Source organism: Macrotis lagotis, chromosome 1 (assembly GCF_037893015.1).
Source record: "Macrotis lagotis isolate mMagLag1 chromosome 1, bilby.v1.9.chrom.fasta, whole genome shotgun sequence".
Lineage (NCBI taxonomy): Eukaryota > Metazoa > Chordata > Mammalia > Peramelemorphia > Peramelidae > Macrotis > Macrotis lagotis.
This window is the reverse complement of record NC_133658.1, coordinates 608,130,287-608,156,085: the sequence shown is the minus strand read 5'-3', so window position 1 is coordinate 608,156,085 and position 25,799 is coordinate 608,130,287. Positions and strand designations below refer to the sequence as shown.

Here is a 25,799-nt window from a genome sequence, read left to right as displayed (position 1 = left end):
TTCTTCTCATTTTTAAAATAAGTTTTCTGAACAAAAATACTAGAACTATACTTTTCTTTTGCAAATAGGCAATGGTAAATACCTGAGACTCTTGGTCTCAGAGCCAGGTAAGTGAGTGCAGAGAATTTAGAACATTTTGGTCATAAGTGACTGAATTACAGAAACAGCTTGAATGTTTTTAGTTAATTGTAGTTAATTAGCAGAGCTGTCTTCATATTAAGATAGGTTAAGTCCTAGTTGAAAAGCAAATCTCACCTCAAAATAGCCAGTAAAATCCCAAGGGTTTTTTTTTTTTACATCTGTGATAACAGGACAGGACACACATGACTTTTTTTTTTAGGTTTTTTTGCAAGGCAAATGGGCTTAAGTGGCTCGCCCAAGGCCACACAGCTAGGTAATTATTAAGTGTCTGAGACCCAGATAAGATTAGATAACAAATTTGTAGCACTCCAGATTGGTTCAACAGAATTGCATGGGTACAGATGGTTGGGAGCAATGCATGTTGTTATTTGGGCAAGACTTGAGCTGTGACAGGACAAGTAGGCAAAGGATTTGAGAATTTAGGACAGTTAACATTGAACTGATTTATTATGATTTCATTATGGGAAAGGGAAAGAAGATGAAGCAAAAGAATGGTTTTCCACCTGGTGGTAATGTCAACAAGTGGAAGAAATGAGGGTCCCAGCATAAAGAATATAAGTTTAAAAGTAAGGCATAGAGAGAGAGAATAATCAGAAATTATATGAGTTATTAATTTACTTTTCAAATAATAAATACCTGTTGATTGATTCTTTTCTTTTTAGGAAAAGATTTTTTATTTTTTTCTCTTTTTAAAAAATTATTTATTTTGAATTTTACAATTTTCCCCTAATCTTGCTTCCTACCCCCCCCAGAAAGCAGTCTGTTAGTCTTTATGTTATTTCCATGGTATACCTTGACCTAAGTTGAATGTGATGAGAGAGAAATCATATCCTTAAGGGAAAAAAAATAAAGTATAACAGATAGCAAAATTACATAATAAGATAATTTTTTTTTTAAATTAACGGTAACAATCTTTGATCTCTGTTCAGACTCCACAATTCGTTGTCTGGATACAGATGGTAGTTTCCATCACAGACACCCCAAAATTGTGCCTGATTGTTACACTGATGGAATGAACCAGTCCATTAAGGTTGATCATTGCCCCCATGTTGCTGTTAGGGTGTACAGTGTTTTTCTGGTTCTGCTCATCTCACTCAGCATCAGTTCATGCAAATCCTTCCAGGTTTCCCTGAATTCCCATCCCTCCTGGTTTCTAATAGAATAATAGTTCCATGACATGCATGTACCACACTTTATTAAGCCATTTCCCAGTTGATGGACATTCACTCAGCTTCTAATTCTTTGCCACCACAAACAGGGCTGCTATGAATATTTTTGTACAAGTGATGTTTTTACCGTATGGTAATTTTAATTTATAAATATTATTTCGTTTGATCCCCATAACAACCCTTCATGCTATTATTAGTCTCATTTTACAGATGAAGAAAATGAGGAAGAAAGGCTAAATAACTTCCCAAGGGTAATATAGTTAATAGGTGTCTGAAGTCACATCTGAACTCAAATCTTCTTAACCGCAAAGCCCAAGATCAAAGAAATTCTGGAAAAATATGTAGAAGCACACAAACTTAGGGATCTGTAAATAGGGAAGTTTGTATGTTTCCTTATGTAGTTGTATAAAAGAAGGTTAAGAACTTGAATTTTAAGCAAAAATGCCCCCCCAAAATCAAGTCTCACAAAGTAATTTTTGCCAACTATAAAGTATATAATGGAATTCTTTTAAAATATTAGTATTTAGGGGATATAAGTAACTCCACTTCAAAAATTAAATGTGTTTTATGTCAAGAATTTCCCCCAGGAGGCGCGGCTGGCACGCGTGTGGTGTGCCGGGGCCAGCCTGGGCCCGGAGGGGACGAGCCTGAGGGGCAGCGAGGTGGCGGCGGGGGGCTCCGGCCTCTGGGTGCTGACCCCCGCCTTGGCCGCCTCCTCCTCCCTCCCATAGCTTCTGTAGAGGGAGGAGGGTCCTCTGCCGGAGCCATGAGCGCCAACGAGGACCAGGAGATGGAGCTGGAAGCACTGCGTTCTATTTATGAAGGCGATGAAAGTTTCCGAGAACTAAGTCCAGTTTCATTTCAATACAGGATAGGTGAAAATGGTGATCCCAAAGCCTTCTTAATAGAAGTTTCTTGGACCGAAACATATCCACAAACAGCTCCAATCATATCTATGAATGCTTTTTTTCAACAATACCATATCATCAGCTGTAAAGCAAAGTATTCTGGCTAAATTACAGGAAGAAGTTGAAGTTAATCTTGGAACTGCAATGACATATACATTGTTTGAATATGCCAAGGACAATAAGGAACAGTTCATGGAGAATCATCATCCTGTTAGTTCTGTGACTTCAATAAGCTATATTATTTCAGTTGAAACTCCTAACATTGCTCCGTCAAGTAAGAAGAAAGATAAAAAAGAACAGCTTTCAAAATCCCAGAAATGGAAGCTGGCAGATAAGACAGATCATAAAGGTGAACTTCCACGAGGCTGGAACTGGGTTGATGTAGTTAAGCATTTAAGCAAAACTGGTTCTAAAGATGATGAATAATGAAAGAAACTTGATACAAGAAAAGACCATCTTTTAATGCAGTAAATTGAAATCATTTTTTTCAGTACCCTTCTATTGAAGTTGGCATTTTATAACACATAAGTTTTTGTATGTTTCCTAAGTAATTAGATCACAAGTTCATGCAGAGATTTTATTGGTATTTCATTATTCTCACAAATTTGCCTTAAAGGAAGGTAAAACATGCCACCAAGAATGTTCAGTATTCTTTCAGGAGCCTGTTAAGCTTTATAAATGATCAAATATCAAGAAGAGTAAATAATGTGGTGGAAGAGTGAAGTTATTTGGCAACATGGTCTATGATAATAGGTTTGTCATTTTATGTCTTCATCTGTTCACTCCCTTGAATTACTGATGTTTAAATTGCTTCAAAGAAAGCTAGTGGTTGAATACCACTGTGATCTTTTTGTGTAGTTCACATCTGTATGTAGTTACTTTCCATGTTTTGTTTTTTGCAGAACTTCTCACAGATAAAGCTAAATTATATATTTTTTCAATATTGATGTGTTGAGACTTTAACATGAAAAGTTTCATTATATATAAGTTAATGAAAAAAATAAAACCATTCTGCCAATGCATTGGAAGAATTTTGTACAGATGTACTCTCTTGTATTTAAAAAAAAAAGTCCATACTGAATATACAGTAATGGAGTAAAAGATGCCTTAATGTGTTTTAATTTTTTATTGTTGGACATTGATTCTAATAAATTCCTATTTATCTGCAAAAAAAAAAAAATAATTTCCCCCAGCTAGGTGTTTTTCCTCTTATCTTTTTTTAAAAAAAAAAACTCTACCTCATAGTTCCCTTATCTTGCTGAGCAGGGCTGTGCAAAATTCAACCACAATGCAATTTTATGCAGCAACCTGTGGGTTTTCTAGATGCTTAGGTAAATGAAGCCAAGCTACAGAAGAGCTCTCATTAAAATAGTAAATCAAAATATATTGTATATTAGAGAATCTGTTAAAAGTAATATTTCTGGAAGTATCCCATTATAGAGTATTTTTAATCTTCCCAAAAGAATCTAAGTTTCTCAATGGCAGGAACCTTGACTTTTTTTTGTAATCCTAGAACACTATCACAATCTCTTTTGATGGTTATGTCCACGGATCTTATGACTTAAACAGATACTACTCTTTATTTTGAGGCACTCAAGGTCATTATGTTGTAAGCAATTTGCTAACACTATACCTGGGGATATCTGGGGATATCAGGAACCCTTAACCCAAGGTGAGAAGACATCAGAACCAGAGGTAGCAGCATGTTCTGGTGGGAAGGTACTGGTTTCAGGTTCAGATACCCCAGGATCATATTCTGATCCTGTCACTCATCAACTGTGTGACCTTGAGGCAAGTAACTGAGGTGTGGGAAAGAATCAAGGGTCTGCTTTCATGAGGGTGAAAGAGGGTATTGCCAGTCTCACAGATGTCTGTGAGGATAATACATTACAAAAGTCAGGATATCTGGTCCTTGTGGAAACCCAAGAGATGACAATCTGTTTATAGGAAGGAGAGAGTTAGACAACGGGAAAAGGTGATTAAAGAAATATCTTGCAGGGGTTAAATGAGAGTCTGTGCTATTATCCTTTGCACCTGTATATGGGAGGTAGCTATTCTTGTTCATTAGTATAATGAGCAGGGTGGGGGCAAATGTATCAATTAGATTGTGACCCTAGTCAATGATTGGAATGAAGGGGAAGGGCTTTCAAAGTACATTTCTGAGAATCATGGCCCTATCCTCTAGAAAGGAGTAGCCCTTTTACTAAAACCATAATAATGAAAGTCAATTTAATCACTCTGGAGTAAGTATTTATAAGACATTTATAATATCAAAGATAATTTTTTCCCTCAACAATTCCGTATATAGATGGCAAAAGTAATTTAAAAGAAATTTAAAGAATTTTAGAACTTGAAGAAACTTCATAAGACTAATGGTTACAAGGGTGGCTAGGTGGCACAGTGGATAAAACACCAGCCCTGGAGTCAAGAGTACCTGGGTTCAAATCTGGCCTCAGACGCTTAATAGTGACCTAGCTGTGTGGCCTTGGGCAAGTCACTTATCCCCATTTGCCCCCCAAAAAACTAAAAAAAAAAGACTAATGGTTACAATTCCCTCGTTGTAAAGATTAAGAAAACTGAGGCTCAGAAATTCAATACATTTCAATTCATTCCAGCAGACAAGAGTACAATAGGGCAGATCCTGGGTGCACAAAGGAAACACATCCCACTGATTTGTCCAAGATTAATTACATGGCTTGTTAGTGGCAGAATCAGATGTGGAATCCAGATCAAACCTATAAGCATTCCACACACCAGACAAGACATACATACACACACTCACACAAACACAATACCTTCCTTCAATCAGAAAAGGAAAGCAATATTTAGAAACAAACTCAATAGCATCAGAGGTGGATCAGCATAGTCAATGCAAAACATTTATCTACCAGATGAGGAAACCAATCTCATCTGCTTTGTTTCCTTTAGTGCCAAAGAAAGAGTTTTCTTTCCTGATCCATGAATTCAGAATGGAATAATCTTTTCCTATTACACTATGTGACTAAATTCAATCATTTATATACCCTTCTAAAGAAAAGCTGGTCAGAAAACAATCTAACATGAACACTTTTGAAAAAGAATACAAAGTCTTTACTAGAATGGAAAACAAGTTTCCTAGATCTCCATTACCTATATGCCAGTCTAGACTCCATTTCTAAAACCCAAAAAGGTCTGCTATCTAAATGTCTATGAAAATTCATCTGATTCAAGTCCTATCATGAAGAAACAAAGAAGGGGGAAAAACTAATGAAACAAAACTTACAAAAAGCATTTCATTTTCCAAGTGTTTATGTACATGTGTGTAGACTCAAACAGACATATAAATGCATACAAAATTGAAACTGCTACTAATCATACATATATACACACCCACACAGAGACATCACCTTTCCCTTTTCTCTTTTCTTATCACTATGACAGTACTATTCCTTAGGAGTTAATATTCTTAATGAAGTCCCCTCAGGGTTAAAAATCATTAAAACAAAGACTATTACTCTTAAACTATTCTTGCGAGAGAAGCCTCGCATTCCCAGTCAGACAGCCTCCCGATTCTGCTAGAGTCAAACAGTGGACTGTTCCCAGAAAGACCTTGCATTGATTCTGTTAGGGAGGGAAATAGTGGAATAATTCCAGACAAGAGACCTTGCAGTCTTAGTTAGCCACCTGTTTGATAATGGACTGTGAGAACAGTAGCCTGCCTTCTCTTGTTTGATAAGTGCTAAACTAAGAAGACCTTGCATACTCAGTCATTAACTCGGATGGTGAGGTAATATTCTATGAAACCTTTTATTCTTCTCTTTGTTGCTGGGTAGATTTTTCATGTAAAGATTGTAACTCTAGGGGAGGCTAGGTGGCGCAATGAATAGAGCACAGGCCCTGGAGTCAGGAGTACCTTGGTTCAAATCCGACCTCAGAAACTTAATAATTACCTAACCATGTGGCCTTGGGCAAGCCACTTAACCCCATTGCCTTGAAAAAAAATCTAAAAAAAAAAAAAAAGATTGTAACTCTGAAAACCTTAACCAATCAGGTTGGAAGAGGGGGGGGGCTAGGGATAATTTTGCTTGACTGTCACCTCAGGGCAGCTCCTTGATCTTCACTACCTTTGTGAGACCTGGGGGTACCCTTTTCTTGAGAAAAGGAAAATAAACTTTCCTTTTTGCTCAGAGGAGTATCTGTCTGTCTCTCTGTCTCTTTCTGTGTGTGTGTGTGTATGTGTACACACACACACACACATATATGTATATGGGTTTTTTTACGTTTTTGCAAGGCAAGCAGGGTTAAGTGGCTTGCCCAAGGCCACACGGCTAGGTAATTATTAAGTGTCTGAGACCGGATTTGAACCCAGGTACTCCTGACTCCAGGGCCGGTGCTCCATCCACTACGCCACCTAGCCACCCCTTCCCTCTATATTTTTTAAAGTGGATTCTTATCCCACACAGTTTATGGTGCATTGGCCAGGAATCTTAACCCGCTCCCTGAGACTCTCTTGGGCATAAGCACAAGCAGGCACCATGCTGAGTTTTCAGCAGCTTGTGATTTAGTGCTGAGATAGATCCCTTGAGGAGTGAGGGAAAAGAACACAAAGAGAGACTTAGCTGGAGCAAAACTGAAAGCCAGAAGACCTCTGGGGGCAGGGGACAGCACAGGAACAGATCGGAGGATGGCGCCAGGGTCCCTAAGTTTGCATACACAAGCCTAGCAGGTTCTAGCTGACCCTACTCTTGTCGCTTCCAATAAGGAATCCAAATCTTCAGGTTGAGTTCATGTGGGGCAAGAAAAAGGACAAGAGTGGAAATAATCCCACACAATTAAATTGCCACACTGAAGCGGTTCGAGGCTGAAGGGCCAATTCCAGCAGCTGAGTCTGCCAGGGTAGGAGAAATTCCAAGAGACAGCAATAGGGTGAGGTAAAAAAAAAATGGAAGGGTGAAATTTAAAACATGTCTGCAGCAGTAAATTATTGTTATCCCTCCCTGAAGTGCTGGGAGATAGCCCCTTGGGACTTCAACTTTGTAATTCGAATAAGGAACTAAAATATCAGGGAAAAAGAGCAGAAAATGATAAAATGCTGTTGACTTTTTCTCTTCTCCACTTTTTTGCTGTGATTCTGTGTTGCTAGAATGCTTTTCTTCTCCCCCCCCCTCCCTGCTGCTTTTCTCTGGGCTGCTTGCCTGGTCCTTTTTTTTAGTTTGTTATCTCTCGACCTTGGGAGAGAGACAGAAGCAAAAAGGGAATTTATTAAGAAAAAGAGACCTTATTTTTGAAGTTAAAGAGACAATGAAAATTATTAAATGTTAAATAAAGAAATCATAGAAAGAAATGTTATTTTAATCGGAAAAAGGTTTTGGGAAAGTAAATCCCAGAGAGTCAAGAAAGTCAGGTTAATTCTAAAGTACCTAATATGGTTAGACAGAAATGCCAGAAGAGGGAAACTAAATAGTTAATCTTTTATCAGAATGATATGGCAACATTATAGTTTTGAGATTCTGGTAGTGTTAGTTATTACAGAGAGTAATGAAACAAGGGAGGACCCTAAGAGCAAAAGAGTCCCCAAGAAAGATTTTGGACCTGCCTCCTTATGAGAAAAGTTATGTGGTTTATTCTATATGAAGAAGGCAGCAGGTAATGTTCCAATTACGCTGAGATTTTTTTAAAGTAGATGTTTGCCTTCTCAAAAGTTTTACCAGTTAAAATCAAGAAGTGTTAAATATTAAATCCTTTGAATGGAAAATGTTTTCTGGAAAATGGAATCATGTCTGTTGTTTATATAGCCAGTTCAGAACAGTATTAACTACAGTTAAAAGCAATTAATGAAAAAAAGAATAGTGGAACAGAATATTAAGGGAAAATGTAAAAGGTTCTGAAAATACTGGGAAGAAAAACAGACAATTGAGCTTTCTGAATCATTTGCTAAGTATGGAAATTGGTTAAAGCATGTACACAGAAGATTTGAGCAGGTTGGATATTGTATAAGTGAAAGGATTAATTTGGGGGATTTTGGGGGCCTTGGTAGGTGATTTCAAATTCAATTAAGGGGGTTTGGCTTTTTAAAATTTTTAATGTCATAGAGTCGTAAGAGGAAAAAGACTTCATGGAAATGCTGTAATAGATAGGGACAGAATGGCTTTGGTGGAGGCTGGCAGTCAGGATAGACTATGAGTTATTTTAATCAAGCTTTAAATTACTAAACAAGGGGAATCGGGAAACATCAATTAAAAATATGTTTGGGGAATGGATCATATATCTGGAAAAAACTGGGGTAAGTACTGATAAATAGTTAAGTACAGAATTAATATATATATTACTTTAATATCTCAAATTGTGGGGAATCTCCAATTCCCAGAACATAAAGGGTTCTAATAAATGTTGGTCAATAAGAATACAAAACTCTTATAAGTTAGAGCACTGAGAAGTTAGAATTGCACTGATAAAGATAAAAAGAATTTGCAACTTTTTTTGGATTTGAAAAAGAAAATAATTTAAGGTTATTTTGAATATGACTTTTGGAATTAGAGAGAAGTATTAAAGAAAATCTTGTAATCATAAAAAGGGATTTTTAGCAAACAACTGGTTTTAAGAAATTTTCTGTGTTGCAAAATTCTAGGGAGTAAAGGGAAACCACATGAAATTGAACTATGTAGTAAAGAATTATTAAACTTTGTATAAGAACTGATATAAACAATTTGGGGGGTTTAAAATTGTGTTACAATAATAAACAATGAATGAATTGAGGTCTGTTGGTTAAGAAGAAATATAGATGTAAATGTAACACTAGCATGGGGAAAAGTGTACATTGGGCTTTTGAAATTATCACATGTATAAGACTGAAATCCATGGAGATTCTTATTTTCTTTGTTTTGAAAATAGAAGTGTAATTAGAAGAAGAGATAAATAAGCTTATAAAGCATAAATTTAGAAGAGGTTTGTGTGTAAAAGATACTTAATTATAAGGTTAACTTTAAGAAAACCCTGTTGCTTTGTTTTGCTTTAGAGACTAAGATGTCAGCATGAAAACTTCACGTTTCATGCATGTTAAGGATTTAATGTTTAAATTTTAAAGAAGTAAAATTGCAGATTTCTTCCCCCATGTTAAATGCAGATTCAGAAGGAGAGTGTAACTGCAAGATACCCCTTCCAATAATGTTGTATAAACGTGAGGGGCTTTGGAAAATGATTAGGAAATTAAAAAACTATGTAATCCTAATTAGATGACTTATCAATGAATAAGATGTTGAAGAGTATTATCAAACATGTGATCTACTTTTGGAAATATAAACTATTTTACTATAATATGGTCAAACCTGGAATTGATGATTGATCGCTTTGTAGGAATAATGAGGGAAGCTATGAAAGATCCTCTGGTTTCCCTGAAATTTTGAAATGATGTGTTGGACCTTGCTCTAGAATTATAGGTCCAGTTATAAATGTAATAATGGGAAGATTGCTTTGTGAAATCTCGTTCTTACTGTGTTACACTTATTACTGTTTTGTAAAATTTAGATATTCTAATGGGTTGAATGAATTCTGAAATATAATAATTTGCATTTTAAACATGGCTAATAATTAAACAGGTTTATTATAGAGAATTGTTTGTATAAGAATTTAACAATTTTATATATATATATATATATATATATATATATATATATACACACTTAAATACACACACATTTATATTTATAATCTCAGAGATGTGTTTGTTTGCTTTGAAGTAAAAGCACCTAAGTAACATGCGAAAGAAAGTAATGGTAATAATTTGTCATTTTTTTTGTGTGTGACAGTCTCTGGCTAATTGTTATGTGAGAGTTTTTAGAATAATCTCCTAGCCAAAGGAGGTGTTTATTTATTGTAATAAAGCAGGCTAGCCAAGAGGCCTCTAATACACCATCTTTGTCCAGTAATAAAACAGATATGATTTCAGACAAAGATTGTGGGTCTGCAGATTAGAAGTTAGTGCCACCAGGAAGACAGACCTTCTAGTTGAATCATGAAACATATTTGTAAAGAAGTTTTGTGGGGTTTTTTTGGTATGTCAAGGAACACTCCGGATGCTGGGGGAACTTGACTGTTTTTTGAATGTCTAGAAAGTCACTTTATTGAATGTATTCTGATGACAGGGACACTTAAGAGTAGATGTAGGTGAAATATGTGTAGGGAAGGGGACTGATTAATTTGGACCCCCTCCCCCCAATCCAAATTAGAATTAGCATTTAGTCGTTGTGAAGTGGATTCACTTGGAGGTCTAATTAGATGGAATTACTATTTTAGACCATGGGACTTTTAATTGGCTTTTGTTCTGTGTCTAACATCAGATATGATCAGCAAAGGAAGTGCTGTTGAGTCAATGCTCTCTTGAAGTCTGGAAGTCCAAAGGAGGTTTAGACAACATACAGGTGACAGGTGTATTGGGAAGAAAAAGCCAAAGGGGCAACTTTTCAGTGCGACCTGAAGTTGGACCCTTTTGACTTGACTTCCCCAAATGTGACATCTGAATAATGTCTCACCAGATAAATCTAACATCTGATTAAGGCATTTGACTATCAACAGAACCTCTGCCTAGAAACTGACACTCAAAATTATATTTATAATATAATGATGTCCTTTGATGTCCCTGATCTTTATAGTAAATCATTAAAGTCAATCTGATATAGGAAATTTTAGGTAAAGTGGAAGTTAATAACTAGATAGGCCAAAGCATGTAGTTTTAACCTCTGCTGTTAGCTATATGTTTTGAGAAGAATTAAGATTCTTTTATTTTATTTTATTTTGTGCTAGGTAAAGGATATTTAGGTCAGAAGAATGAAGAAGGTTATGTAACTTCAAGATACACTTCTGTGCAGTAGCAGTTTTCAAGTTCTACTTTGAGAAGGGAATGTAAAGTCAGTTGAGAATAGTTTAGTCTAAGTATAGTTTATAGTATAGTTTAGTTAAGAAACATTTTGGGAAGAAAGAAGAATTTATTTAAGTTAAGGATACTTGAGTTATTATTTTAATAAAGGGAAAGAGATTAAGACTATTTGTATGTCACTTGCTGTACACTCTGTAAAAAGACGGTCATCTAATGTAAATGGTATAAGCTCAAGTTAACATGATAATTTTCAACATATTCAATTATGAAGTAAACAATTATGGAAGTTGAATTTTTGTTAAAGTATGTATGTCAATGTGAAATGTGAATTTTAATAGCTTTAGAATTTTATGGTCTGATGACAAAAATATGAATCTGCCTGATAAGATGTCTTAAGAAGCTCTTTTACCAGAGGAGGGGATCTCAAGAAGTCATCCGAATTGGAGATTGAAATGGACTCTATAGATACAGAAAGATATTGAGTGTCTCCAGGGGAAAAGAAAGAAACTGAACAAGTTCATCTTCCTCCCTTGTGTCTATGATATGTATGTATGGGTTGTTTGAGCAGGGTTTCAAAAAGAAGATGGATCCCAAGTGGACAGAAAGAAAGAGAATAGAACCTGAGAGGGTATCAAGAATAGTGTAGGGGTGGCTAGGTGGCACAGTGGATAGAGCACCAGCCCTGGAGTCAGGAGTACTGACCTCAGACACTTTATAATTACCTAGCTGTGTGGCCTTGGACAAGCCACTTAACCCCATTGCTTTGCAAAAAAAAAAAAAAAAAAAAAAAAAACTAAAAAAAATAGTGTGTGAGGACTTCAGATGCCAAAATATATAGGTATATACATATGATTGATTGAGTGGAATATTCTCTCTTAAGAGTTAATAGTGAAGTCCTCTCAGGGTTAAAAATCATTTAAAAAAAGACAGATTATTACTCTTAGACTATTCTTAGAAAAGGGAAAGAGGCCTTGCATTCCCATTCAGACACCCTCCCGATTCTGCTAGGGAGTGAAACAGTGGACTGTTCCCAGAAAGACCTTGCATTGATTCTGTTAGGGAGGGAAATAGTGGAATACGTCCAGAGAAGAGACCTTGCTGTCTTAGTTAGCCACCTGTTTGATAATGGACTGAGAACAGCAGCCTGCCTTTTCTTGTTTGATAAGTGCTAAATTAAAAAGACCTTGCATACTCAGTCATTAATTCATTTAACAGAAGGTCATTAGAAATCTTCTTCTGATACCCTTACCATCAGGATGGTGAGGTAATATTTTATGAAAACCTTTTATTCTTCTCTTTGTTGCTGGGTAGATTTTTTGCATAAAGATGGTAACTCTGAAAACCTAAACCAATCATGTTGGAAGAGAGGAGGCTAGAGAGAGGGGAATCATGCTAGGCCATATAATCTTGCGAAGCCATGTAATCTTGCTTGACTGTCACCTTGGGGCAGCTCCTTGATCTTCACTACCTTTGTGAGACTTGGGGGTGCCCTTTTTCTCGAGAAAAGCCAAAATAAACTTTCCTTTTTGCTCAGAGGAGTCTCTATATTTTTTAAGTGGATTCTTATCCCACACATACTTAACCCAATTGTCTTAAAAAATTTTTTAAAGTTTCTCAAATTCAACTTACTTGCTGAAAATAACAGGTAGCTCGGTGGGGTGAAGTACCTTAAATCCAGGAAAACGTGTTCAAGTCTGAACTCTGAAGCATACTATATTTATATGAAATTCTGAGGTAGTAGTTTAACCTCTCAAAACAGAGACAACTCTCTAAGATTAAAGAGTACAGGGATATAAGTGTGAATTACTAGAGGGAGTTTCCTCTGGGAAATTGGAGTATCGGGGAGTTGATGAACTAATACAACTGTCACATAAGCTAACCTACCATAACGGTATCTTAAACTAATTAATACATTTCCAAAGTTCTTTTTTGTAAACTGAAGTATTTAAATGCTCTAGCAAAGTTTGGATTTCAAAGATCCTACTTAGAAATATTTTTTATAAGGGGGCAGCTAGGTAGCATAATGGATAGAGCACTGGCCCTGAAGTCAGGAGGACCTGAGTTCAAATCCAGCCTCAGACACTTAATAATTGCCTAGTTGTGTGACCTTGGGAAAGTCACTCTTTTTTTTTAAATTCAAGAAAGATTTTATTTATTTTGAGTTTTACAAGTTTTCCCCCAATCTTGCTTCTCTCCTTCCACCTCTACAGAAGGCAGTTTGTTAGTCTTTACATTGTTTCCATGGTATACAATGATCTAAGTTGAATGTGATGAGAGAAATTGTATTCTTAAGGAAGAAAAATGAAGTATAAGAAATAGAAAAATTATATAATAAGATACAAGTTTTTATTTTCCCTAAGTTAAATGTAATACCTTTGCTCTTTGTTTAAACTCCATAATTCTTTCGCTGGATACAGATATTCTCCATTGCAGATAGCCTAAAACTCTCCCTGATTGTTGCACTAATGGAATGAGCAAGTTCATTATGGTTGCTGTTAGGGTGTACAATGTTTTTCTGGTTCTGCTCATCTCACTCAGGATCAGTCCATGCAAATCCTTCCATGCTTTTCTGAATTCCCATGCCTCCTGGTTTCTAAAAGAATTTGTGTTCCATCATATACACAGACTACAGTTTGTTAAGTCATTCCCCAATTGATGAATATTCCCTCAGTTTCTATTTTTTGGCCACCACAAACAGAGCTGCTATGAACATTTTTGTACAACTGATGTTTTTACCCTTTTTTATCATCTCTTCAGGGAATAGACCCAATAGTGTTATTGCTAAATCGAAGGGTATGCACATTTTTTGTTGCCCCTTGGGCTTAATTCCAAATTGCTCTCCATTTATTGGTTGGATGAGTTCACAGCTCCACCAACAATTTAACAGTGTCCCAGATTTCCCACATCCCTTCCAACATTGATCATTGTCCTTTCTGGTCATATTGGCCAGTCTGAGAGATGTGAAGTGACACCTCAGAGATGCTTTTAATTTGAATTTCTCTAATAAGGATTGATCTAGAGCAATTTTTCATGTGACTATGGATCACTTTGATTTCCTATCTGTAAATGGGCAAGTCACTCTTAACCCCATTGCCTTAAATTTAAAAAAAAAATTTTTTTTAAATTTTTTTACAATGGGGTGGCTAGGTGGCGCAGTGGATAGAGCACTGGCCCTGGAGTCAGGAGTACCTGAGTTCAAATCTGGCCTCAGACACTTAATTACCTAACTGTGTGGTCTTGAGCAAGCCACTTAAACCCATTTGCCTTGCAAAAAAACCTTTAAAAAAATACAAGAAAAATCATTCTATAATGCAAATTTGTACCACCCAAATGTAATTTTTCTGATAACACTGGATTATAATATCCTAGATTTTATCAAGGAATGTAAAATTATTTAATGATTCTCATCTAAGAGAGAAATAAAGAGTCAAACAGTTTGAACAATTTGTACTGATGTCAAAGTCAGGCAATTGCTGACCTAAAATTGGAATCCAGGATTTTTATTCATTATCACCACAGAGTACTTATTAAACACCCCCACACTTGCAGTTTCACAGTGATTCATAAGCCTATTTTAAAACCATTAAGTTGTATTGTGACGTTGTGAATTTAAAATCATCTAAAACTGGTAATAGTTATCCTGAGCAATGACAGGTTCAATGTCTTATTGCTTAAGGCTAGATTCTGGAATCTGGCTTCTCTGAAGACCCAAGGAAATATATAAGTGTCCAATCAACTTGGAGCTCAACACCCAATCAGAAATTATATGGTTCTCACATAGTTCATTTATGGAAATGTTTTGATCTCCTTTGAATCAGCAGTTTAAAGACCTTGATACCACAGGAAGAACCTTTTAAACGTCTCTAACATTGAACCATACCCAACAAATAATAACAAAGCATTTCGGAGGTTGATGGCAGAATAAACAATCATACAGCACAGGGACAAATCATAAAGGAAAGGGTAAAGTATATTTGTTGAGCAATGTCTTCTTCTATAACTATATATTTATAGTTGCATCACAAAAATGTCAGACTCTAAAATAAACATATTGTTGTTTATCCTTTATTTTCAAAGACAACTAAAGAAGGTTCCCATGTAAATTGGATTTAAGTGAGGCAGAGATGGACAGTCATCAATTTCATTCTCTCTTCCAGAGTCATCAAAGTCCAGTGACAAAAGTCAAGATGACTGGCCTTTAAAGTCACAGGATGCCGTGGATGATCAAGGCATCTTGGATGTCTTACCAAGTTTCTAGTGCTCCAAAGTACTTAGTTCAGTCACTTTCATGACCGTTGGAAAAACTGTTCTGATCTGCCCATTCTGCCAAGGGAAGTCTTCACATCCTTAGGATAGAAATCCCTAACCTCACCGATGGACTTGAAGCCTGTCAGTTACCATAATGGTCCATCTGTAAGACTGAGGGTTTGCAATTAAGTGATCTGTAAAATCTCTTTAAAGCTTTAAATATTTTATTCTAAAGTCAATAGAAAAATATCAATTTGTATTTAAGGAAAATTTTATTGACAGCAGTGTAAAGAAAGGAGAGATTAGAGTAGGGAGTAGAGAGGCTAGTTAACTTCTCTAAAATAGTTATGAAAACATAGTAAACAAACAGAGTAGATATGAATTCCAAATATTTTCTTTATTTTACTTTATTTACTTCAGGCAGCTAGGTGGCACACAATGGATGGAGTTCTGGGTTTGAAATTAGGAAGACTCATCTTCATGAGTTCAAATCTGGTCTCAGGCAGTTACTAAGCAAATCACTTAACCCTGTATGTCTCAATTTCCTCATCTGTAAAATGAACTGGAGAAGAAAATGGCAAACCATTACAAACAGTTTTGCCCCCCTCCAAAAAAAAAATCCAAAAGGGGTCAGGAAGAGTCAGATATGACAGAATAACAATTTTATTTCTTTGCCTCTAGTTAGAAGAGATAACATTCTGATGAATAAAAATATATGCTTGAAAACATGTACAGACACACACTAACCCCATGAGAACATAAATTTCCTAAGTTGGGAGGGAAAGCTTTGTACACAATAATTTCGAGTTTACCAGCAACCCTAAAGAAATGCTAAAGTGACTTAGGATAACAGAACTTAGAGCTGAAAGTTGTGGATCTTGGAGATCATTTGGTTAAGGTTATTTACCTAAGTTCATGAAAGGAAAAAGCAGTATATTCAGTATCATAACTCAGGGCTTTCTGATTACAAATTCAGTTCTTTCCATTATACTAAAGTCAGTCTCATTTGTCATTAAATTCAGTCCCATCTAATCATCTGTCTTGATTTTACACATTTGATAGTATTGCCTCCCTTTCCTGAATATTGCCTCTTCTCCAGATTTTTGTGACATTGCTTTGCTCCAACTTTCTGATCATCTCTCCTCAATCACTTCTGCTAGACCTTCATAATATGCTACTTCACAATGGATATCCCTTCAAGGCTCCAAACTGAGCCCTTTTTTCTCACTATATTCCATCAAGATGAGTTCATTTTCTCCCATGGGTTTACCTATCAGATGATAACTATGTCAATGAGTTTCAGGGCAATGTTTCCAGTTCAAGTTTCCGTATGAGATTCTAATTTCACATCATAAATTATCTTTTGAATATATCAATCTGGACAAATATTTTCAAAGACATCTCTAACTTAACATGTTCAAAGCAAGATTCATGAGTTACTGTTCAACCATTTTTCAGTCATATATGATTCTCCATGACCGCATTTGGAATTTTCATAGCAGTGGTATTGGTCTGCCATTTCCTTCTTTAGCTCATTTTACAAATGAGGAAACTAAGGCAAATAGGGCTAAAATGACATAGCTAAATTCAGAAGCCAGTCTAAACTCTGAAAAGACTTCCTGACTCCAGGTTCAACACTCCTACTTAATTTTCTATTTCTTTAAAAGTTAAGAACATACTTCCAAGTTCCTGAAGTTTATAATCTCTGTATTACCCATCATTCCTCACTCTCTCACTTTAAAAATCAAATCAATTGTCAAATCTTGCAATTTCTACCCTATGATACCTCTCACATCTGTCCCCTTCTCAGCACTTACATAGCTATCACTATATTTAAGATCTCATAACCCCTTAAACTGTACAATCAAAATGGTCTCCTATAGGCTTCCCTTTCTGAAGTCTCCACCCCCTCCCCAATCAAATCTACCATTCACATGGATGGGACAGTGATTTTACTTACAAGCAGGTCTGACCTTGTCATACCCAAATTCAAAGAATACCCATGGTTGACTCCCTATTACTACTAGGATAAAATATATACTTCACGTTAGCTTGTAAATCTCCATTTTTAGTATTTATTATACATTATCTCCCTTGTCTTACTATATCACATACACAAACTTGGCTTCTATTATTTTTTTTTTTTTGGCTGGGAAGATATTCCTAGTCATCATACCTCCTTGCAGAGAATCTCTTTCTTCAATAACCAGTTCAGCTTCCACCTTTTACAAGAACTTTTACTATCTCCTAGAGCCCTTCCCACCACAAATTATCTCATTATTTATTTTGTATTTACTGTGTTGTATACTCTAAAATAATATAAGGTCCTTGAAATCACCAAGAGTTTAATTTTTCTAATTATATGTATAGTACTTAATATGGCTAGGTAGTGGTACAGGGGATAGAGCACTGGCCCTAGAGTCAAGAGGACCTGAGTTCAAATCCAGTCTCAGATCTTTAACACTTACTAGCTGTGTGATCTTGGGCAAGTCACTTAATCCTGATTGCCTCAATCCAGGGCCATCTCCAGTTTTCCTGAATTTGGCCACTGAATCCAGATGACTGAAGGAGGAAGTGAAGCAGATGATTTAACACAGCATCCCCCTCATTCAAATCCAATTCAAGTGCAAGTCCTGGCATCACTTCCCTGAAGTCATTATGGTCCACTTCAAGAACAAAGGACAAACAACAACAAATAGTACTTAACAGAGTTTGTAGACAACTAATAAGTGCTTGTTGAGTGACACAAGAGTGGATATGGAGTAGCATAAATCGTCAAATCAGTATTACCCTAACTCTTTACAAACTGAAGAAAAACAAGACATTTAGTCTCTGACCTTTAGCATTTATAAAATAACATGATGCTCAGCTTTTTCTCCAACTGAACAAAAATATGGTTATCATCCTTAACAAAGGCTGCTTCAAAATAGTATTCAAGAGCAATCTTTTACCTCAAATTCATAATCATACAGAAAGATATCTTAATCTTCACATTTTGTAATACAAACAAGGTCACACAAAGGGGAAACTATGCCGTGAATGAAAAAAGGTACAGAAAAGTCACAAACTTTATAAAAGAATGTGGACTTTTTTCCAACACTAAAATGAAAAAATGGCCACTCATTCATTTCTTTTTTTTTCTTTTTTTGTCAGGCAATGGGGTTAAGTGGCTTGCCCAAGGTCACACGGCTAAGTAATTATTATGTGTCTGAGACTGGATTTGAACTCAGGTCCTCCTGACTCCAGGGTCAGTGCTCTATCCACTGCGCTACCTAGCTGGCACCACATTGCTTCATTTCTAATACAAGTTGTTGCTTTTGTTGGGTTTGGTTTTTTTTGTTTTGTTTTTAGATTTTTCAAGGCAATGTGGTTAAGTGGCTTGCCCAAGGCCACACGGCTAGGTAATTATTAAGGTCTGAGGCCGGATTTGAACCCAAATACTCCTGACTCCAGGGCCGGTGCTCTATCCACTGCGCCACCTAGCTGCCCCCAAGTTGTTGTTTTTAATTCAGTTATATAGTTTGATATCCCCATGCAATTATAAACCATTTATATTAGACTCTTAATTGTACTAAAAATAACACTTGAACAGAAGTAGGCACTTATATGTGATTAGAACGCTTGGAAGATATGATCTGCTCCACTTAAGATCTAAAACCTGTATCTAATAAGGCATTTTATAATTGGATCTTCCTGTATATTCTTTATAAACTACTTTCTTCTATTCCATCTTTAGCCAGTCAATATTCACCCCCCAATCAAGAACAAAAAAAAAAATCATGTTAATATAGAGCTTTATATATTCAATAATTTATTTATATCCTAACAACAATCTGTGCATTTTACAGATGATGAAATTTAGGCCTGAAAAGACTTTAGAACATTGAGCAATTGCCTGAGCAAAGGATTATCTATTCTTAATTCCAGTACAAAAATGTAGCAAGTCTTTGGGAAAAAACAAATCTCCCATTGCCATTGTTGCACGATATGAAAAGTAAAAGTCATACCTTCTACCATTTTTCTTCTTCAGAGAATTAAAGAAAAAATGTCTGATAAAAAGAGCTTTGAAGGGCAGCTAGGTGGCGCAGTGGATAGAGCACTGGCCCTGGAGTCAGGAGTACCTGAGTTCAAATCCGGCCTCAGACACTTAATCATTACCTAGCCGTGTGGCCTTGAGCAAGCCACTTAACCCCACTGCCTTGCAAAAAAAAAAATCTAAAAAGAATTTTTAAAAAGAGCTTTGAAATACTATGATGAAAGGTACAGCTTAAACAACAAAGTTTTATTAACCTTACATTAAAAAAAGCATATTTTCTTTTGAAGTTCTATTCTTAAGCTTATAAGGTATTTAAGGGCAGTATTCTGCTTTAAGAGGATAGGAAGAGGGGTGGCTAGGTGGCACAGTGGATAAAGACTGGCCCTGGAGTCAGGAGTACCTGGGTTCAAATCCGGTCTCAGACACTTAATAATTATCTAGCTGTGTGGCCTTGGGCAAGCCACTTAACCCCATTTGCCTTGCAAAAACCTTCCAAAAAAAAAGAGGATAGGAAGATAGGGAGGCTAGGTGGCACAGTGGATAGAGCACCAGCCCTGGAGTCAGGAGTACCTGAGTTCAAATCCGGCCTCAGAAGTTTAATAACTGCCTAGCTGTGTGGCCTTGGGCAAGGCACTTAACCCCATTTGCCCTTCAAAAACCTGGGGGAAAAAAAAAGGAGGATAGGAAGGGATATTCATAACACATCTAACTGGGCCAACCCAAATAAATGGCAACAGTCTGACTGAGTGAGGAAGTGGTGGGTAATTCAAGTTTAAAGCATGTCATCTTTCCCACTGCTTTCAGTGTACTGAATCTCAAAAAAGATCTAGCAATCAACCTGACTTGATACCTCATTTGGAGGTGTGATGAAGGGGGAAACAAATGGGAAATAAAAATACTTAACTATCTCATCTGAGAGATTTAAATGAATTTGAAAATCAACCATCAATCGTCATTTATTTGCTGGCTATGATCACTTGACTAAAAATCTTTAGCCACCAGATGCTACATCTACTTTATTAACCAAATGGATATCTGGAACAAAACAAATTACACATTTTTGACATTTAATATATATCTTTTTAAAAATTAAATTAAAATATTTAAAAATTAAATGTTTTATTCATAATAACAAATATGGGCAAAGCCTAACTAAGTACAACACTTATTTGTTAAGTTCCTATTTACTCAAACCAAGAAAATTAATTCTATCCTGGGACAAGCTTTACAGCTTAAAGAAGACACAACTACTTAATATGGGTCCAAAAATGCTTTTTTTGGTCTAATCTCCAGGGCATACCAATTTCCTCACACTTATTATGAATTCAAACCCTACCTATACTATACTATACTATACTATACTATACTATACTATACTATACTATACTATACTATACTATACTATACTACAACTGAACTCTATTCCTACCTATGCTTTCTTAATCAGCCTGGATCTTAAAGATATTAGTTCCCAATTTGAATTGTTTGCTTGTGTTTTCCTTCTAAGAATGAATGAGTATGCTTATCCTCATCATTCCAACTGCCTACCCCCATCTCTAGAAACTGATCACACACCTTTATGTATGTCCCACAACTGGTTGCAAACACTAAATGCCAATTGTAGGCAAACTTTACCTATTCAAGCTCTGAAGCTTATTGATATCTATCAATTTGTTCACATAGTCTGACTCCAACTTGTGCCTTAGGACTAACAGGAACCACATGTTCCAAGAAACAATTTTTTGCATTTGTCTAGTCATTCTTCAGTCCCTCCTTGGCTCATGGTCATCCCATTCCCTGCTTTGATACTAGAAAGGACAGGGAAGAAAAGGGAAATGGAGAAAAAGAGAGGAGAGGAAACAGGTCAGAAGGGTATAGTACAGTTAAGCGAGATATAAGAGAAGGAACTCCACCTTCCTAACTGAATTCTTTACAATTTAAAATTTATAATTTTTACTGCTCCACTTCTTTTTTTTTCAATGCTCCAGTTCTAAGTATGAACACCTCACAAAATGCATTCCATGCATCTATAATGCATCAAACTTCAAAATCATAATCCATAGTTTCTATAAATTATGACCATTTTTAATGTGAGATAGGCCAGGAGGTCTCTGCACTTTCATTCCAAGGGTGGACTTCAAGATGAAACTGTCTTTCCCTGGGATAATACCAATTACATTGAGCCACAAATCAGCAAAAAAGTCTAAGAGAAGCTCAAAAATACTTGGGAACTTAAAATTCTCAAGAGGAAGAAAGTGAGCAATTCTGACATGACAAAAATATTCATGATTTTACAAAGGAGGTTAAAAAGTCTGTCAAAGAGAAATCAGACATTCTCAGTGTGATGCAGGGGAAAGATGAAGAGAATTATGAATGCAGAATTTGGGTGGAAATGTAAATTGAGTACCACCTACTCTTGAGATGTACTTTGACTAGAAGTAGAGAATTATGAATGTAACAGAAACAATTGGTAATCTACTCAAATTGGGTGGAGATCCCCATTACCATTGATTTATTACTTAATGTAAAATTTGTATCCTAATCTTCTTAGGTCTTTACCCTCTACCTAATTCCAGGTCTAGTAAAGGGGAAGAGAGTTCACCTTTTGCCCTGTGGATGAGAGGGGCAAGATATAAAAACCTGGCTTGGACTCAGCTCAGGGCCACAGTCTTCTGACCATGGTCCAGTCAATGCTTGGCTGTTCTTTTATCTTTCAGTGTCTGTGTGTCTGTTTCTCTCTCTCTCTCTCTCTCTCTCTCTCTCTCTCTCTCTCTCTCTCTCTCTCTCTCTCCTCCCCCCCCTCCATCCCTTCCTATGTCTTGTAACAACCTTTATAATAAATTTTTGTTTTATTTCCACCCTTGCTTTCCTGAGTCTAAATAATGATTCCTCATAGGCAGATCCAAACTCAAGTAGCCAGACTCTACAAGTGCACCTCTGAAACTGATTTCATTACCTGCGTCATTTCTGACATGTGATTTTCTAGTCCTAGAGCAGGGATTCCTGTCTTTTATAAAATGGGACAACAAAATGTCACCTCCCATTGTTTGAAAGAAAATGATACAGAAATGCACAAAGTAAATAATATTGCCCAAATTGTAAAGGAATTGGAATTTTGTCAAATTTTTCTTTTCCTCTTTTGACCAAAAGAAAGAAGTCACAAAAATCCAGACACATATCAACATAAAGGTGGATATACCATATGGGAAACAGCATTCAGCTCCATTTTAAAAGTTTTTTTTTTTTAACAATGCTTTTCAATTTCTATGAATTTAAAATAGGATTTCACAGAACCCACAGGTATTTCCTAAACACATTCATAATTAAAAGTGTAATTTGTATGTTTGGAAAGGCAAAAGAAAACTGGGCAGTGTGTTCTGCTTCTCTGTTGTTTATTCTTCATTCTGGAAGAAGACCATGACTTCAGGAAAATGATACCATGAAAAGCAAGTGAATTGTGTTTGAGTGAAGGGGGACTGTGCTAAGACATCAGTCTCCTCTCCAGAGCCATCTGGATCCAGTGACCAGATAAACATCGGGAAAAATGGAGATGGCCCAGTATGCAAAGCAATTCAGGTCAAGTATCTAAGGCTGGAGTCAAATCCTGGTCCTTGAGACTACAGGCCAATGCTCTACCCACTGAGCTGTCCCTAGGCAGTGGGTAGAAGGGAGAAGATGCTAAGAAAAATTCCAGTATTCTGATATGAAAATAGTGCAACAAATGCTACATAATACATAGTCCTACAGAGATAATGGGAACAATTAGAACCTTTACCCTCAAATGTTAGTTATGGAAATAGTTTAAAGTGCACCCTGAAAAAAAGTAAACAATAGAAATATTATGTTACATATAATGAGCAATTTTTTCTACTTCATGTTGAAAGTACTGACTTCTACAAAGTATAACTGACACTTAAGTCTGGTTTTTCCTATATAACATTCTGGGATACATTTCCAGTTCAATGTGTCCTAGTCATTTCAATATATCCATTCTTTAGAGCATAAATACCCCCCCCCATCTACTCCAATGGCTTCTGCCATTAAGAAAGATTAAGTACTTAAATTAAAAGTATCCATTTTTAAAATTAATTAGGAAATAAAAAGAAGTATATTTAAGTTTTACCAGATCACTAAAAGGAAACTAGACAGTCAAAGAATTAGAGGGATAAAATTAAGAAAAGAAGGGAAAAAGTTAGAAAAAAGTCATACTTGAGAAGCGTAGGAAAAATAAATGTCTATGAAAAAAATATCAAAGGATACCTATTCCTTTGATACATTGTCAAGCACTAACAAATCAAGCTTTGGGAGAACAAATGAATGTCTTCTGCAGGTATAGAGTTTCCAAGCTCAGATCCTCTTTGAGTATCCAGTGAAAAACGATTCTAGATGATGTTCCACAGGATAATTAACCACCTCTAAGGTGCAGTTCAAACCAAGGATGGGGAAGGAGAAGAACAATTGTGTGGGCAAGGGTCTATACAGTTCTAGCTGGCAATGTGCCCATAATGAGGTGGTAATTAGTCAAGAGTTCCACTCTTTTAACAGTGCCAAACATGATGAGATTTGAAAATCAAGAAAGAAAATAGATGGATATTTCCTACTATGAATGTTTTAGTCAAAAGAATGATATAATTAGCTAAAGATAGAAAAAAAATCAATAAATCCATTTACTAGGGTTCATTTTAAGCCACTATTTTCATTCACTTTTTGTATAAAGAGGTTTTTGAAAACAATTACAAAACACTTCTCACGCAAATTAAATCAGATTTAAATAACTAGAAAAACATCAACTGCTCATAGATAGGTCAAGCTAATATAATAAAAATGACAATTCTACCAAAACTAAACTACCTATTTAGTGCCCTACCAATCAAAACTCCAAAAAAATTACTTTAATGTTAGAAAAAGTTGTAAGTAAATTCATATGGAGAAATAAAAAGTCAAGAATTTCTAGGGATTTAATGAAAAAAAAAAGGGCAAAAGAAGGTGGCTTAGCCCTACCTGATCTAAAATAATATTATAAAGCATCAGTCATCAAAACTGTCTGGTACTGGCTAAGAAACAGTGGTGGACCAGAGGAATAGACTAGGTGCAATAGCAGGAAACACTTATAGGAATCTGCTGTTTAAGAGTCTAGCTATTGGGATAAAAACTCTCTTTGATAAAAACTGATGGGAAAATTGGAAGTTAGCATGGAAGAAACTTATATTAGATCAACACTTCACACCCTATACCAAGATAAGATCCAAATGCATACAGGATTTAGACATAAAAAACAATACTATAAGCAAACTAGAAGATCAAGGACTAATTTATCTATCAGATCTATGGAAAAGGAAGCAGTTTATGACTAAGGAAGACATAGAGAACATCACTAAAAACAAACTAGATGGTTTCGATTACATTAAATTAAATAGCTTTTGCACAGAAAAAAACCACTGTAACCAAGATCAAAAGAAATGTAGTAAACTGGGAAAAAAATCTTTAAAACTAATGCTTCTGACAAAGGACTCATTTCTAAAATATACAGAGAATTGAGTCAATTTTTTTTTATTTTTATTTTTGTAAGGCAAACAGGGTTAAGTGGCTTGCCCAAGGCCACACAGCTAGGTAATTATTAAGTGTCTGAGACCGGTTTTGAACCCAGGTACTCCTGACTCCAGGGCCGGTGCTCTATTCACTAAGCCACCTAGCTGCCCCGAGTCAATTTTTTTTTAAAAAAAGCCACTCCCCAATTGACAAATGGTCAAAGGATATGTAAAGGCAATTTACAGATAAGATCAAAGCAATCCATAGTCATATGAAAAATTGCTCTAAATAATTACTTATGGGCAGCTAGGTGGCACAGTGGATAGAGCACCAGCCCTGGAGTCAGGAATACCTGAGTTCAAATCCGGCCTCAGACACTTAATAATTACCTAGCTGTGTGGCCTTGGGCAAGCCACTTAACCCCAATGCCTTGCAAAAACCTAAAAAAAGCCTAAATCATTACTTGTTAGAGAAATGCAAATTAAAGCTTCTCTGAGGTACCACCTCACACCTCTCAGACTGGCCAATATGACCAAGAAAGTACAATGATTATTGTTGGAAGGGTTGTGGGAAATCTGGGACACTATTACATTGATGATGGAACTGTGAATTCATCCAACCTTTCTGGAGAAGAATTTGGAATTATGCCCAAAGGGCAATAACAATGTGCATACCCTTTAATTCAGCAATATCACTACTGGGTCTATACCCTGAAGAGATTATAAAAAAGGGTAAAAAACATCACCTGTACAAAAATGTTCATAGCAGCTCTGTTTGTGGTGGCAAAAAATTGAAAATCAAGTAAATGTCCTTCAGTTGGGGAATGGCTTAGCAAACTGTGGTATATGTATGTCATGGAACACTATTATTTTATTAGAAACCAGGAGGGATGGGAATTCAGGGAAGCCTGGAGAGAT

At 36.0% G+C, this 25,799-nt stretch overlaps 2 protein-coding genes across 6 annotated transcripts in view; one reads left to right on the top strand and one right to left on the bottom strand.

The window, feature by feature from the left end:
* CLASP1 (cytoplasmic linker associated protein 1) overlaps positions 1-25,799 on the bottom strand; it is a 379,426-nt gene that overhangs the window by 180,017 nt on the left and 173,610 nt on the right. The window lies entirely within an intron of this gene.
* LOC141507374 (RWD domain-containing protein 4-like) lies at positions 1,947-2,919 on the top strand. The gene is given in 2 exon segments (XM_074214969.1): positions 1,947-2,274; positions 2,276-2,919. Coding segments are annotated over 2 exon segments (567 nt in total). The 5' UTR covers positions 1,947-2,076; the 3' UTR covers positions 2,645-2,919.